This window comes from Oncorhynchus keta, chromosome 23 (genome assembly GCF_023373465.1).
Source record: "Oncorhynchus keta strain PuntledgeMale-10-30-2019 chromosome 23, Oket_V2, whole genome shotgun sequence".
Lineage (NCBI taxonomy): Eukaryota > Metazoa > Chordata > Actinopteri > Salmoniformes > Salmonidae > Oncorhynchus > Oncorhynchus keta.
The window spans coordinates 15665220-15681357 of record NC_068443.1 but is presented as its reverse complement, the minus strand read 5'-3'; the positions used below and the strand labels follow the sequence as shown (position 1 = coordinate 15681357).

Here is a 16138-nt window from a genome sequence, read left to right as displayed (position 1 = left end):
AGGCCCTGAGTGGCTGCTGTAGTTTCCTGTGTGTCAGACTTCCAGTAATGATTAGTGTCACTTTTACCTCCCCATGCCGTCACAGTGTGTGTCAACACGCTTTCTTCTGACACTTAACGGCATCAAGACCAAACCAAGGAGTATATTCAGCGAAACTCAAGAGGTATGTTACTTTTATCCTGATATAATGAGACCAAAATGTTTAACCTCTTTCCTACCGCTTTATTAAAATTGAAGACCAACATTTTTGTTTGTGCTTTGAAGTTTTGACGTGTCCAATGTTAAGGGGCCAATTTAGTATTTGTGTTTCTCAACTATCTTAAACCCATGAGTATATAATACAGTTACCCCTAGACACTGATCCAAGATCAGTCTGGTAGGTACCCACCTAATGGATATTGTGAGGATTTGATGTTGTTAAGCTGGTCCAAGATGTATACCTCAGAAAACCTCTACAGCAGCTATAAAGCCCAGGGAATGACATGATTCAAAAAACTACTCCAGGCTACATTAGAATGTCTAAAACCTGATGGAAAGTATGTAGAACAAAAAAATACTAAATATGTGGCCCTCTGTTGAATTTTGAAGTCCTAATGTGTCTTGAGTTGTTGCCTATCCGTGATGTACAAGGACTGTTACATTTTTTTTCAATTGCTTTGGTGCAATTTTCACAATAATGTGATACATTTTCACAACTCTTGGTACAAAATTCAAAACTCTAAGCACATTTTTAATTGACTAAGTACAACACACAAAATCATACATTCACCTTTTCTCCAAAATGAATCAGTGTTTTATCTACATTTACATTTAAGTCATTTAGCAGACGCTCTTATCCAGAGCGACTTACAAATTGGTGCATTCACCTTATGACATCCAGTAGAATAGTCACTTTACAATAGTGCATCTAAATCTTAAAGGGGGGGGGTGAGAAGGATTACTTATCCTATCCTAGGTATTCCTTAAAGAGGTGGGGTTTCAGGTGTCTCCGGAAGGTGGTGATTGACTCCGCTGTCCTGGCGTCGTGAGGGAGTTTGTTCCACCATTGGGGGGCCAGAGCAGCGAACAGTTTTGACTGGGCTGAGCGGGAACTGTACTTCCTCTAGAAATATGTTTCACATTGCAACGCTCACATTCATTTTAATATGATTCTTGTCTCATTTGCTGCGTACATTTTACTGTTACTTAATCTCACTGCTCTTAATTGATAATCACTTAACGATTTGTTAAAACTATAGATTTTAAACTGGTTTTCCTACTAAAGATTTTGATAACTACATAATGAAAATGTATGTCTAAAGTAGAAGCATATAAAGTATGATATATACTGTAATGTATTATTATGATTATGACTTTACTTCACAGTAAAAATATATAAAAATAATAATCTGATATTGAAAATAATATACTGTATGTAACAAATAAATCCCCTATACAGTAAACCTGCATCCAAGAGGAAGTTGCTGGGAGTCTTATTGATACAGTACTGTAATAACGTAGTATGTCCCATTCACAATTTTATACAAAGTGACACACATTTTCATATGTGACCCAAGTGGGAATCAAGTTTACAACTCTGGTGTTGCTAGTGCCATGCTCGTACGAACTGAGCCACATACAAGACCACTACAATACATAAGTACAATAGAATACTGTAAAATACAATACAAGATTACAATAAAATACTTTCAAAAACAATACATGGTTACAATACAGGTGAAGATGTATGATTGCCATCCTCATTAGCATACCGCCCTCCTCCAAAAGTTTTCCACCAGGTGTGTGAATAATGAGGACATTTAATGCAATGTCGATGAGAACCTATGGCCAAAAGCTCAAGATAGGCTTAATGGAAACTACTGCCTGCTAAACATTAGGTGTACTGTAATCAAGTTAAATAAACATATGATGGAATTATATCTGAACAATACATTTATTTTTTTGCATCAATGATTGTGAAAAATGTCTTCAATAATCACACCTTTGCAAGGATGGAAATGTTATGTTCAGTCAATTGTAATGGGAAGTGCAAGTATATTGCCTTATGTGAAAACAGTGTAATGTATTGTCATTTAATGTATTGTAGCATATTGCATTCAAAGGGATATTTTGAAACATGTATCGTGACTTTTTTTGCTATTGGATTAATTGGCTGTTAAAACAAGTACATTGAGAAGATATCATTATGTTGTGTTTTGGTGATTAAATCAACGTTTTCAATGGTATTTCACAGTAAACTTATATTTTGGATCACTGGTTGTGTGATGAAAGAGGTCTACAAAACAAATGAATTCACAGGAAAAAAAATGGAATATGAGACTTGCTGCATTACAAGTGTTACCAGTTTGGGGTTTTGCACAATAAGTTGTGAAAATTCACCTCACACTTGTGAAAATAGCACCAAACCAATAAAAAAAACGAACTCTATGACCATATAAGCTCATCAGGTCTAAGTGAAACTGCTGAAGTGGTCATGTTTCTACCATGGTGTTATACAGTATCTGTGTGTTTCTCTCCCAGGTTTGCAATGGTGCAATGTCTGGTGTTCACACTGCTCTGGGTCTGTGCTGTGGCACTGCTTTCCCTTGGGAGTACAGAGAGAGGTGAGTGATGAAAGTGTGTTTGATCAATATCAATCTTCAATGTGTTTACCCTGCCTAACTGAGTTCTGTGTCTGTGTATGACAGTATCTCAAACGACTGAGCCAAGGTTCTCTAGGAGCACAGACCCGACGGCTGAGACAGTTACTTTAGGACCAGTTGAGACCCAAAGCCCTGATACACACACACATCAGAGCATAGAAGAAGAACAAGAACCACTTCCCTCAGACCCCTGTCAGGATGACGAGTTGGATAAGGTGAGTGCCTTACGATAATCTGAGACCTGTCTTAACACAGTTCAGATTTACAGATTCTCTCCTCTTTCTCTCTTTCTCTCTTTCTCTCTCTCAGAGGGTGTACCAGAGGGATTCTCATGGTGTTATGCAGCTGGTTCAGGGAGAGGACTACAAAAACACTTGCAACCTATCAGACAGTAAGACACATGCACAAAGACACACTCACACAGGTGCACACGCATACACACACACACTGAATCCTGTCTGTAGCTCCAGGTGAACAGGCCCACTGTCTTATCTACCCTACCAATCAACTCAACTGCTCCTGGAATTTCCATGGTCTCCCTAACGACAGCCAATTCTACACCTCCGTCTTGTAAGCCCTTCCAACAATATCCAAGAAAATAAAAAGTATTAACAATAGTAATAGTACAATCTTGTCAATTCATAGGTTATTACTGTGTAATTACCATTTTACTGTATAATCTAATTTTAGTACATGACACCAACCCTCAATCAAGGTGTTTGCTTTAAGCGCTGCTGTGTGTGGGTGTGTGTATATGTGTATGTTTGAATATCAGTGTGTGTAAGAAAACTGAGAGAATCTCCAGTGTGGACTGTGTCACTGAGGCCATAGGAGGCCAAGGAGCCCAGGGAGGGACTGGAAAGGCTGACCGTGTGGTTGGAAATGTGTCTGCTGGGTGCCAAGGCAGTGTGGACAACAGCGCCACCTCGGTGATCCTGACTTTCAACGTGTCATGCTCTGACGTGTGGGGCATCTACACCCATAAATACCAGATCAAAGATATTGATGTGCTGCGCCCGCCTCCCGACATCAACCCAGCCTGGGTCAGAGAGGGGGTTCTGCTGGTGCAGTGGGGTCTCCCATCCAGCCGGTCACGCAACAGAGCCAGCTGCTTCCACTACCAGCTACAGATCAATGACGAGGTAATTCTACCAGAGAAAGAGAGAGAGACAGTTGTGTGTGTGTGTGTGTTTAGCAGTGGCCCTATTTGTTAAGAGGCTGTGTGTATATGTGTATTTTAAGGTAAGGGACTTTAAGGATGGACTGACATACAATGAGACCAACTTAGACCCCACACATTCACACGATGTGAAGATGAGGGTGAGGAAGAGTAAAACCTGCAGAGGATCTCAACACTGGAGCAGCTGGAGCAACACCACCAGTGAGTCTGCAGTCATCACTATTGTAATCATATCTGCTTGTCAAACTCAAAGTGCTAACTGAAGCAAAAACAATGCCAGTAACATAGAAAATATCAAAATAATAAAATATGTGAGAACCACTGAATGCTTTACAGTGCTAAAAAACACATTTCACTGTCTTTTTCCATCTGCTTGTTATGTTTACACCATTGTGTGTGTGTGTGTGTGTGTGTGTGTGTGTGTGTGTGTGTGTGTGTGTGTGTGTCAGAGGTGGCCCCGTTTGAATTTCCCAATCAGCTGAACTCTCTGGTGGTCGTTGGCATCGCTCTGGGAATACCCATGATCCTCCTGTCTCTGCTGCTGCTGATTCGACTCCAGAGGTATTCTGTTGGATTCATGGAATTTTATTCAGACGGAGGGAGAGAGAGAGAAATGGAGAGATGAAGAGAGCAGGAACTGGAGAGAGAGAGAGAAAGGGAGAGACCGAAGGTGAAACACTGAGAAATTGAGAGAAGGGAGTGAGAAAGATACAGAAATTGAGAGAGAAAGTGAGAGATGGAGATAGAAGGAAATTGAGGGGAGAGAACAGAGAAACAGATACATTTACAAAAGAGAGAGAAAAAAAGAGAAACAGACAGATAGAGAGAGAAAAAAAAGAGAAACAGACAGACAGAGAGAGAGAGAAACAAAGACAGACAGACAGACAGAGAGAGAAACAGACAGACAGACAGACCGAGAGAGAGAGAGAGAAACAGACAGACAGACAGACCGAGAGAGAGAGAAACAGACAGACAGACCGAGAGAGAGAGAAACAGACAGCCAGACAGACCGAGAGAGAGAAACAGACAGCCAGACAGACCGAGAGAGAGAAACAGACAGACAGACAGACCGAGAGAGAGAGAAACAGACAGCCAGACAGAGACAGACAGACCGAGAGAGAGAGAAACAGACAGACAGACAGACAGACAGAGAGACAGAGAGACAGAGAGAAACAGACAGACAGAGAAAGATAAACAAAGAGAAAAGATTAATAGAATAAGTATTTATGGAATAAGTACTGATTTGTTTAGTTTTAGTCTCTGACCACAGACCACACACATTTCCACTCTGAAACTGTACTTCCTTCAAACGAAAGGCGGAAAACACCTTTTATTCTTAGAAAAAAGCGAGAAAGGGGAAAAACATAAATGATTCAGTGAATGCACAGTAACTGGCACAGTACCTCCACCACAAAAAAATGACATGTTGAAAATACATATTTTCCGGACATTGAAATCAGGTTAATTTTTGGTTCTGAATTAACGTGGAAAATGCTTACTTTCCAGATATTGAAAATATATATATTTTCCAGACTTTGAAAATATGTATCTTCCGGATGTTGAAATCAGCTGCATTTTTGGTTCTGAATGAAAGTTGAAAATATGTCATTTATAGACGTCTATGTTTAGGCAAAATCAAGACTGGTCCAGAACAGACTAAATCTGATTGATTTCAATGTCTGTGGACGTTGTAATCAAGGCCTGTCTGGAGCACACCAAATCTGAACCAATCTGAACCGTTGGCATTGGTCTGTGCTTATTGAGGTGTAGCCTCCTGTCACGGTTTTCATATGGTGAAGGAGAGTCGGACCAAACTGCAGCGTGTCGATTGCGATCCATGTTTATTTAAACAAACGTAAACACGAATAAACACGAACACTACAAAACAATAAACGAAACCCGAAAACAGCCTATACATGTGTCAACTAACATCGAACAAGGCCATCAAGACACTCAGGACAATCACCCACAATATGACTGCCTAAATATGGTTCCCAATCAGAGACAACGATAAACACCTGCCTCTGATTGAGAACCACTTCAGACAGCCATAGACTTTCCTGGAACACCCCACTAAGCTACAACCCCACTAAGCTACACACCACATACAAAAATCCATGTCACACCCTGGCCTGACCAAATACATGAAGAAAAACACAAAATACTTCGACCAGGGCGTGACACCTACAGTCTTGCCTGAAATATTATTTTATGAATGCCCATCTGTGGTAAGCCTACTATTTGTAAAACACCAAAAAAAGACATCTGGACAGGACCAAAATAAGACATCCAAAAGAATTTGGCTCGTGCTTACTGGGGTGTAGCCTACCATATCAGCCCAAATGGAATTTTATGAGTGCCCATAAACGTGGTAGGCCCAGTTTGTAAAACAGGCCGTTGCATTGGCTTTATTAGTCCTGATTCCTGTGACTAATCAATTTGGCTATTTAAACTCTGAATATCAGCTACCCAACTTTATCAGAGTTATCGTGAGCCTATTTGCAATGTATTTACACAGCGGGAAATGCAGAAGTATTTTATTTTTTCGCTATGATCAGCTTGTCAAAAAGTTACGGATACACACGTGAAACCACTGATCATGACACTGGGGTGAAACACCTGGACAACCACGTGAAACCACTGATCATGACACTGGGGTGAAACACCTGGACAACCACGTGAAACCACTGATCATGACACTGGGGTGAAACACCTGGACAACCACGTGAAACCACTGATCATGACACTGGGGTGAAACACCTGGACAACCACGTGAAACCACTGATCATGACACTGGGGTGAAACACCTGGACAACCACGTGAAACCACTGATCATGACACTGGGGTGAAACACCTGGACAACAGTTGTGATTGTCCCTTCCATGCTGTCCATTGTACTCTGACCTGTCCTATTTTAAGGATCTGTTGTTTGTTAACATGACAGCACATTTTTTTCTTTGATTGAGTGCCATTTAGGTTAGGTTATTTTAATCGGAGAAACCTGCATGATGTAAAAAGTGTCCGTCTCATTACATTGTCATACATTTTATCTCCAGCCTGTAGGCTACAGAAAAGGCCACATACTCTTTCTACCATATCCAATATCTGCAAAATTATTTACGTTAGATAATTGTTTTGACGTTGGTAAAGCCCCACACCAATTTGTGTCTCCAACAGCACCCTGGAGAGGCACGCTGGGAATGGACAATCTAAACATTTTGCGTCCCTGCTTTTGACAAAGTGGGCACCGCTTATCACAGGGCGGCATCAGCGCTCACTTAAAAAGCCCATATGCCACTGGTTGAGAGAAATTGTCATTTTCGGGCAGACTTATGTGAGGTTTTAAGTGTTGTTGTTGTGGTTTTAGGTGCGTCTTTGTCAGTTTAGCTCCAAAAATGCTGCACTCGTCACCCTGCTGCCATAGGTGGCAACCTAATCCTGCCTAATGAGTGGGCCGGCTGAGGCTATGGTATTAGTGGTGTTATTCCCTGGCTGCTGACTGACTGTGGTGTGTGTGTGCGACCGTGTGTGTTTTCAGGGAACGTCTGTTTCCCCACATCCCTGGTCCCCCACTGAAGATTAAACACCTCTTGGAGAGAGACGACCAGTTTCAGGTGAAAAAAACAAACACACACACAGCGACGAAACATTTGTTATGTTTACTATCATATCATAACCCCTCTCGTGGAGCTAAAACAAAACTTTTCTCCCTTCGGTTTGTACAGTTTGTCCCTCAGGCCCTGCAGCCCAAATTTGTTGAGGAGATCACAGTGGTGGAGGAAGCTAAGGAAACACCTGTGAATTTGGCCAGTTAAACAAGATGGCCTGTTTAAAGCCCAATCATCCTAATTCCCTAGAGTGGATGCTACTTATTGACATGCATTGTTCTTACATGCTTATTAGTGTCTACTCAATTGTTGTAATGTGCTCAGCTTCTTACCAGTGTTGTAGTTCTCAAGACCGAGACCAGTCCAGTCTTGAGACCACATATTGGTCTTGTCTTGGTGTCAGCTACATTCGTACTTGGTCGTGACTCGGTCTCAGACAGTGAAGACTCATCATTTCTTCCCTAGACCAGCGGAGTAAAAACACTCAAACATATACACTCCTTTCTTGAAACATTATCTTAACAACCTTTATCTATTATAGACATGTTTACGCAGTGGTGAACCTATAGGTCTTCAGGGTGTGACAGGTTAGGACAGTGGTGAACCTATAGGTCTTCAGTGTGTGTGTGACAGGTTAGTACAGTGGTGAACCTATAGGTCTTCAGTGTGTAACAGGTTAGTACAGTGGTGAACCTATAGGTCTTCAGTATGTGACAGGTTAGTACAGTGGTGAACCTATAGGCCTTCAGTGTGACAGGTTAGTACAGTGGTGAACCTATAGGTCTTCAGTGTGTGACAGGTTAGTACAGTGGTGAACCTATAGGTCTTTAGTGTGTAACAGGTTAGTACAGTGGTGAACCTATAGGTCTTTAGTGTGTAACAGGTTAGTACAGTGGTGAACCTATAGGCCTTCAGTGTGACAGGTTAGTACAGTGGTGAACCTATAGGTCTTCAGTGTGTGACAGGTTAGTACAGTGGTGAACCTATAGGTCTTTAGTGTGTAACAGGTTAGTACAGTGGTGAATCTATAGGCCTTCAGTGTGTAACAGGTTAATACAGTGGTGAACCTATAGGCCTTCAGTGTGTAACAGGTTAGTACAGTGGTGAACCTATAGGCCTTCAGTGTGTAACAGGTTAATACAGTGGTGAACCTATAGGTCTTCAGTGTGTAACAGGTTAATACAGTGGTGAACCTATAGGTCTTCAGTGTGTAACAGGTTAATACAGTGGTGAACCTATAGGTCTTCAGTGTGTAACAGGTTAATACAGTGGTGAACCTATAGGACTTCAGTGTGTAACAGGTTAATACAGTGGTGAACCTATAGGTCTTCAGTGTGTAACAGGTTAATACAGTGGTGAACCTATAGGTCTTCAGTGTGTAACAGGTTAATACAGTGGTGAACCTATAGGTCTTCAGTGTGTAACAGGTTAATACAGTGGTGAACCTATGTGTGTAACAGGTTAATACAGTGGTGAACCTATAGGCCTTCAGTGTGTAACAGGTTAATACAGTGGTGAACCTATAGGCCTTCAGTGTGTAACAGGTTAATACAGTGGTGAACCTATAGGCCTTCAGTGTGTGACAGTTAATACAGTGGTGTTAGGTGTGTAACAGGTTAATACAGTGGTGAACCTATAGGCCTTCAGTGTGTAACAGGTTAATAAAGTGGTGAACCTATAGGTCTTCAGTGTGTAACAGGTTAATACAGTGGTGAATCTATAGGCCTTCAGTGTGTGACAGGTTAGTACAGTGGTGAACCTATAGGCCTTCAGTGTGTAACAGGTTAATACAGTGGTGAACCTATAGGTCTTCAGTGTGTAACAGGTTAGTACAGTGGTGAACCTATAGGACTTCAGTGTGTAACAGGTTAATACAGTGGTGAACCTATAGGCCTTCAGTGTGTAACAGGTTAATACAGTGGTGAACCTATAGGTCTTCAGTGTGTAACAGGTTAGTACAGTGGTGAACCTATAGGACTTCAGTGTGTAACAGGTTAATACAGTGGTGAACCTATAGGCCTTCAGTGTGTAACAGGTTAATACAGTGGTGAACCTATAGGTCTTCAGTGTGTAACAGGTTAGTACAGTGGTGAACCTATAGGACTTCAGTGTGTAACAGGTTAATACAGTGGTGAACCTATAGGCCTTCAGTGTGTAACAGGTTAATACAGTGGTGAACCTATAGGTCTTCAGTGTGTAACAGGTTAATACAGTGGTGAACCTATAGGCCTTCAGTGTGTAACAGGTTAATACAGTGGTGAACCTATAGGCCTTCAGTGTGTAACAGGTTAATACAGTGGTGAACCTATAGGCCTTCAGTGTGTGACAGGTTAGTACAGTGGTGAACCTATAGGCCTTCAGTGTGTAACAGGTTAGTACAGTGGTGAACCTATAGGACTTCAGTGTGTAACAGGTTAATACAGTGGTGAACCTATAGGCCTTCAGTGTGTAACAGGTTAATACAGTGGTGAACCTATAGGTCTTCAGTGTGTAACAGGTTAATACAGTGGTGAACCTATAGGCCTTCAGTGTGTAACAGGTTAATACAGTGGTGAACCTATAGGTCTTCAGTGTGTAACAGGTTAATACAGTGGTGAACCTATAGGTCTTCAGTGTGTAACAGGTTAATACAGTGGTGAACCTATAGGCCTTCAGTGTGTAACAGGTTAATACAGTGGTGAACCTATAGGCCTTCAGTGTGTAACAGGTTAATACAGTGGTGAACCTATAGGCCTTCAGTGTGTAACAGGTTAATACAGTGGTGAACCTATAGGTCTTCAGTGTGTAACAGGTTAGTACAGTGGTGAACCTATAGGACTTCAGTGTGTAACAGGTTAATACAGTGGTGAACCTATAGGCCTTCAGTGTGTAACAGGTTAATACAGTGGTGAAGCTATAGGTCTTCAGTGTGTAACAGGTTAGTACAGTGGTGAACCTATAGGACTTCAGTGTGTAACAGGTTAATACAGTGGTGAACCTATAGGCCTTCAGTGTGTAACAGGTTGGTGATTCTGAAAGGACACCACTGTACTAACCTGTCACACACTGAAGACCTATAGGTGGTGTAGTGGAGTATATGCAGGTATTTGTTCAGTGGGCATTGCCTATACTCACTTAATCCTATTGATGCGTATCAAAGTGGTGTAGGAGGCAGTGGCGACCCATCATTAAGGGCAGTTCTTCAGTCCCACCTGTTTAGCAGGGGGTGTGCCTGTTTTGCATGTTATTTTGTCATTAATATGTGTCACATATCAGTTTGAAAAAAATGAATGAGTTAATAAAGCTTCATACAAACATGGTATTTATTTTCTTTCTTGAGTGAGGCAGCTCCAAAATGCAGATGTTTCCACTTAGTTCAGTGCTTTCTGTGGTGGGGCAGCCAGCGGAAAATACTGAGTGTAGGAGTTGGTAAAGTTTTCTTGTTGCGCCTTGAAAGTATGACTCTGTGTTCTGTCACTCATGGGGACACTACGTCACGGCAAAATTCAAGCCCCCTGGGTGCTGCCATAGAGTTACATTAGAAGTGCCCATCCAATAAGGCTCAAGGTCATTGGCCACAGAAAAAATGATGTCAAATCATGTTATATCTACCATAGCTTTGATTGGACTGATCATGTCAACATCATACTTTCTAAATCTTAGCTAGTAAGCTAGCAGTCATGATCATGAATCTAGTTAGCAATCTACAGGCAAATCCTTTTCAATCCTTGTCATGGGAAGAGAAATTGTGAAGAGAAATTATAGATAAAACGTATATAGTGCTCATCGGTCAAAGTGCTCATCAGTCATTGGACATAAACATTACACAAGAAGTTGTAAATTGTGAATTCAACGATGAGTGGTTTGAAAGGAATCAGTGGCTAACTGCAAGCATTGCAAAGCAATCACTACCCTGCTATTCAGTGGAGTGGGTTTAAGGGTCGCTTTTCCAAGCTTATTTGGTATTTTATTAGGATCCCCATTAACTGTTGCAAAAGCAGCAGCTACTCTTCCTGGGGTCCACACTAAACATGAAACATAAAACAGAATGATATACAGTAAGACAGAACAGCATTAGACAAGAACAGCTCAAGAACAGAACTACATTTTAAAAAAGACACACGCACCCTACATATCAATGCATACACACACTATCTAGGTCAAATAGGGGAGAGGCGTTGTGCCGCGAGGTGTCGCTCTATCTGTTTTTGGAAACCAAGTTTGCTGTTTGAGCCATATTAGATGGAAGGAAGTTCCATGCAATAAGGGCTCTATATAATGCTGTAAGTTTTCTTGAATTTGTTCTGGATTTGGGGACTATGAAAAGACCCCTGTTGGCATGTCTGGTGGGATAAGTGTGTGTGTCAGAGGTATAAGTTGACTATGCAAACAATTTGGGATTTCAATACATGAATGTTTCTTATAAAAAGAAGAAGTGATGCAGTCAGTCTCTCCTCAACTCTTAGTCAAGAGAGACTGGCATGCATAGCATTTATATCAGCCCTCTGATTACAATTAAGAGCAAAACGTGCCGCTCTGTTCTGGGCCAGCTGCATTATATCTAGGTCTTTCCTTGCAGCACTGGACCACACTACTGGACAATAATCAAGATTAGACAAAACTAGAGCCTGCAGAACTTGCTTTTTGGAGTGTGCTGTCAAAAAAGCAGAGCATCTCTTTATTACGGCTAGACCTCTCCCCATCTTTGCAATTAGGTGCTGGCTTAAGGCTTAAAAGGATAAACATTCAACATTGGCCATCCTGTCAATCAAGCATGACTTCTGCCGCTTTCAAATCAACTGTAATCTCAGAATTAGGAAATATCAGACTTCAGTGACTTCAAGACAACTGGGAACTCGGAAAAAATACAATTTGAACGGTCATCCAACTTGTAATTCCAAGTCAGGCACTCTGGCCTCTTTCTAGAGCTCCGACCTGAAGATCACTGACGTCATGATTCAACCTTGTTTTTTCTCAGAGTTCCTAGCTGTCTTGAAAGCATCATAAATCCAGAGAATGACAGACTTTGATGACAAAGTTTGATGCCAAAATTTGCCCCACGAAGGACCGCCGCACCACTTTTGTTCATGTGAGCAAAGCACAACAAGGTGAGTCCAAAAATGTATTGTACGCTGCTGCATAAATTATGTATTATGCCAGGGAGATAAGTATATTGTAGTTAATAAATAAATATTAAGTGTATGTTATGTAGTTAGCTGTTTGCAGCCCATGTGCCTCATACTTTCCCCTCATAAGTTAGCATACTCTTCTGACCTGGTGGTGCACATGTAGCCTATAGCCTGTTTTAGAGAAATGCCATCATCGAATATTGTAAGAGCTTTCATTGTCTGCTTATATGCCTCTTTTATTTATCCTACAGTTCTGACTTGGTGTACAAGGAGAATACTATAAGAACAGCCCATGTTCTGAATTCTGTCGCTGTACATTTCAAAAGTGCTGAACAAATAATTATATTGACTACGTCCGTCCTAGTTCGCTCATTATTGTCTTAATCGAAATTACGAATTGCCTCTTATTTGTTCGTTGTCCCTTTATGCCATAGTTTGTACATCTCAATTGTCAGTAGAAACCACATTTGTTTTAATTAAGCAAGTAAGCATTACAGGTATGTTTTTTAAAGGCAGTAAATGAGGCTGAATGAACTGTTTCGCTTCCAGACAAAGCTCCGCTGATAGCCAGGTGTAGCAGTGTGAAATGTAGGGGAAGGGTTGTAGAGAATCAAAGGACCATGAATATAATAAGAAACATTAGGTGCTGGCTTAAGGCCTGTAGCGATGTCAGGTTAGAACAAGAATAAGGTGGATGTCCAGGTTAAGAGTAGTTTAATGGAAGAAGACACACCATATTCACACACACATCGCACACACATCTGACCACTCATGGTTCAGATAACTGAGAATTAGGTCCAGTGTCATGACTGTCCTGTGAGGCTCCAAATAGATAAGGTTTGCAATTAATGACTTCAACCAGACCCCATCTCACCCACAGAGGGTGAGGAGGAAGGGAACTGGTGGAGGTTAACAACTCATGTCCTGTTGTAAAACAAGGACAGAATATTCAGCTCTCCCTCTCCAATGTTCACCAGAGGAATGTATTTTGTTTCAACAGACCTCTTCCAGCTGAAACTCTAACACGCTCTAAAGTGAATTCTGGAACAATATTTCTAACATAGAACGCGGGGAATGCTCAGAGGCAATCTATAGAACACTAATGTCATTTAGTTTGTTATTTTGTGATGTCATTAAAAATGTTGAAATGAAATATGAACAATTATTAACATGCTTTTGTGAGGGACATGATTTTAGGAACCATACGAGATAATTGTTTATAAACGTTGCACAGTGACAAGCTACGCCCCTGAGTGAGGTCCGAGTGCGTGTCAGCCTCACGGAACCATCCTTTTGAACAAACTATATATATATATATATAAAATGATGGGTTAAGAACTAACATATTAGACCAGAGAGCTGTAGAGCTGCAGCTTTACGTTTAAAATCTCAACACGAGGTAGAGACTCGATAAACTCACCTCCCGGAAAATCACTGGTACGGCTGATTAGCTGTCCTAAGTAAAGTATCTTTGAAAGTGAATTTAAGTGGGACCATTCTACTATTCTATTCAAACCATTGTATTACGCTACTCTCAACACCCCACTGGGAACCATCGACACGGCTGGCTAGCCTATCTTCAAAGAAGCATCTTCCAGAGCGAATGGAAGGAGAATAAGCTCTGTAGTTCTGTTCGGGACTACATGACAAGTCACTGGATACCGGACAACTGCATAGAATAACAGTAGAAGACTTGTTGGAACCATTTTTGGACAATCAGAGCCTTACAAGCATGCAATGAAAAAGCCCAACCCCCTCTCCAAGGCGGTCTGGTTTCAAGAGCGATACACGACAAGCGGGCGGCAGTTCGTTTGCAAAGTATAGGATTACTGTAATTGAGAGTATTTTCTAAATGTACCAATGTTAATGTCTCTGTCCCTCTCTCGCCCTCTCCATGTATTTTGTAACAAGCAGCAATATTGTTGTCAGTCCGCTAGGGACCCGTTTTAAACGCATTAAGTGTGTATGCATAACGGAAATGTTGGGAGTCAAGAAGCAAGGGCAGGGGGTGAGTTTAATAATACAATAAACATAGAATGATACAAAACGAGAGTAGCGTCTGGACATGAAACACCTAACTAATACTGCCTGGGGAATGAACCAAAGGGAGTGACAGATATAGGGGAGGTAATCAGTGAAGTGATGGAGTCCAGGTAAGTCTCATAATGAGGCACAGGTGTGCGTAACGATGGAGCCAGGTGTGCGTAATGATGGTTGTCAGAGCCAGTGATCAGTAATCCGGCGACGTCGAGTGCAGGAGAGGGGGAGCGGAAGTAGACGTGACACTATGTTTATCCAATGTTACCATTTAATTAGCTAGAAAATAAATAATTAAACCAATTTGTGTAGTACTGAATCATAAGTAAGGCTCAGGTTTTTGCAGACGGAAGGAGGTTACAGCTGTTCAGAATGATGATATGATACGAGGTTATGATTAATAAGTTGACTGTTTATAGATGTGATAGGTAAAGATAGGTAAAGACCTTCAGAGTTTAATTTGGGAGATGGTAACTCTTTAAAGGACCATTCCCGTGGTGCCTCAGATCATAATTAGGTAATTGTTACATGATTAATTTAATCAGGTAACAATTAAACATATTTAGGTAATTAAATAAATAACCGTATTCAGATTAAAGTCAAGTCACGACACCAGTGAGAGCTGACATTAACTATGGTTCTGAAAGGAAAGAGGAGAAAGAAAAGTTAGGCTATAGCACTGCTATAATATGAATGACATTGCTGTATAAGCTAGCACAGGTAAGTATATAACAGCAAGGGCTATACACTACAGCAGACATAAGGCCTAGTCACATGGCAATAGCAGTGGTGCTCAATACTTACTTAAAAATACTGCTAATGTCATTTTTGGGGGTACTTTACCCCCATACTTTACTATTTATATTTTTCACAACTTTTACTTTTACTCCACTGATTTCCTAAAGAAAATAATGTACTTTTTACTCCATACATTTTCCCTGACATCCAAAAGTACTCGTTCAATTTTTTATGCTTAGCAGGGCAGGAACAAGGTCCAATTCCTGCACTTATCAAGAGAACATCCCTGGTCATCCCTACTGGCTCTGATCTGGCAGACTCACTAAAGCAAATGCTTTGTTTGTTGGAGGGTGCCCCTGGCTATCCGTACATCTTAAAAACAAGAAAATGGTGCCGTCTGGTTTTCTTAATATAAGACATTTGAAATGATTTATACTTTTACTTTTGATAGGTATATTTTAGCAATTACATGTATTTTTGATACTTAAGTATATTTAAAACCAAATACTTTTAGACTTTTATTCAAGTATGTTTTTCTGGGTGACTTTCACTTTTACTTGAGTAATGTTCTTTAAGGGGTCTTTACTTTTACTCAAATATGACCATTGGGTACTTTTTCCACCACTGGGAAATAGACTAAACAGCCTTTTGGACTTCGACACATCAAACTCAGGAAAATGTGGTCAAATTAACATCAAAGTAATGCGGAAATGTATACATAATATAATTATAATGAGCATACGTGATATATGTAGAATAGAAAATAGCCTATCACCATAAATGAGCGATGCTAATAAATGGCTAATCGCTAACAGTCATGCTAAA

At 40.8% G+C, this 16138-nt stretch overlaps 1 protein-coding gene and 1 long non-coding RNA gene across 51 annotated transcripts; both read left to right on the top strand.

The window, feature by feature from the left end:
* On the top strand, positions 1-10729 carry LOC118401663 (uncharacterized). Of its 50 annotated transcripts, none has more exons than XM_052476566.1 (13): positions 1-163; positions 2521-2603; positions 2688-2857; positions 2952-3033; positions 3107-3212; positions 3418-3784; positions 3885-4023; positions 4272-4383; positions 7361-7436; positions 7548-8974; positions 9088-9381; positions 9676-9759; positions 10138-10729. In XM_052476566.1, exons 2-10 carry the CDS (start codon positions 2528-2530, stop codon positions 7635-7637), a joined length of 1218 nt encoding a protein of 405 aa, XP_052332526.1. In that variant the 5' UTR covers positions 1-163; positions 2521-2527; the 3' UTR covers positions 7638-8974; positions 9088-9381; positions 9676-9759; positions 10138-10729. The 50 variants fall into 50 exon arrangements, with proteins under 50 accessions (XP_052332526.1, XP_052332524.1, XP_052332522.1 ...); XM_052476564.1 differs by having other exon boundaries at positions 10096-10729; XM_052476562.1 differs by having other exon boundaries at positions 10054-10729.
* A 1552-nt stretch (positions 10730-12281) lies between these two features.
* Positions 12282-13072, top strand: LOC127911113 (uncharacterized). Its single transcript, XR_008077621.1, has 2 exons — positions 12282-12517; positions 12790-13072. It is a non-coding gene; the product is annotated as an uncharacterized LOC127911113 (long non-coding RNA).
* Positions 13073-16138: the final 3066 nt, after the last annotated feature.

What these genes read in the sequence shown, in the direction of transcription:
- LOC118401663 (XM_052476529.1), top strand. Translation starts at nt 2,528, where the DNA reads ATGGTGCAATGTCTGGTGTTCACACTGCTCTGGGTCTGTGCTGTGGCA. An exon ending in CAGCTGGAGCAACACCACCA is followed by an intron (nt 4,024 to 4,271) that starts GTGAGTCTGCAG and finishes TGTGTGTGTCAG; the next exon opens with AGGTGGCCCCGTTTGAATTT. An exon ending in CTGCTGATTCGACTCCAGAG is followed by an intron (nt 4,384 to 7,360) that starts GTATTCTGTTGG and finishes GTGTGTTTTCAG; the next exon opens with GGAACGTCTGTTTCCCCACA.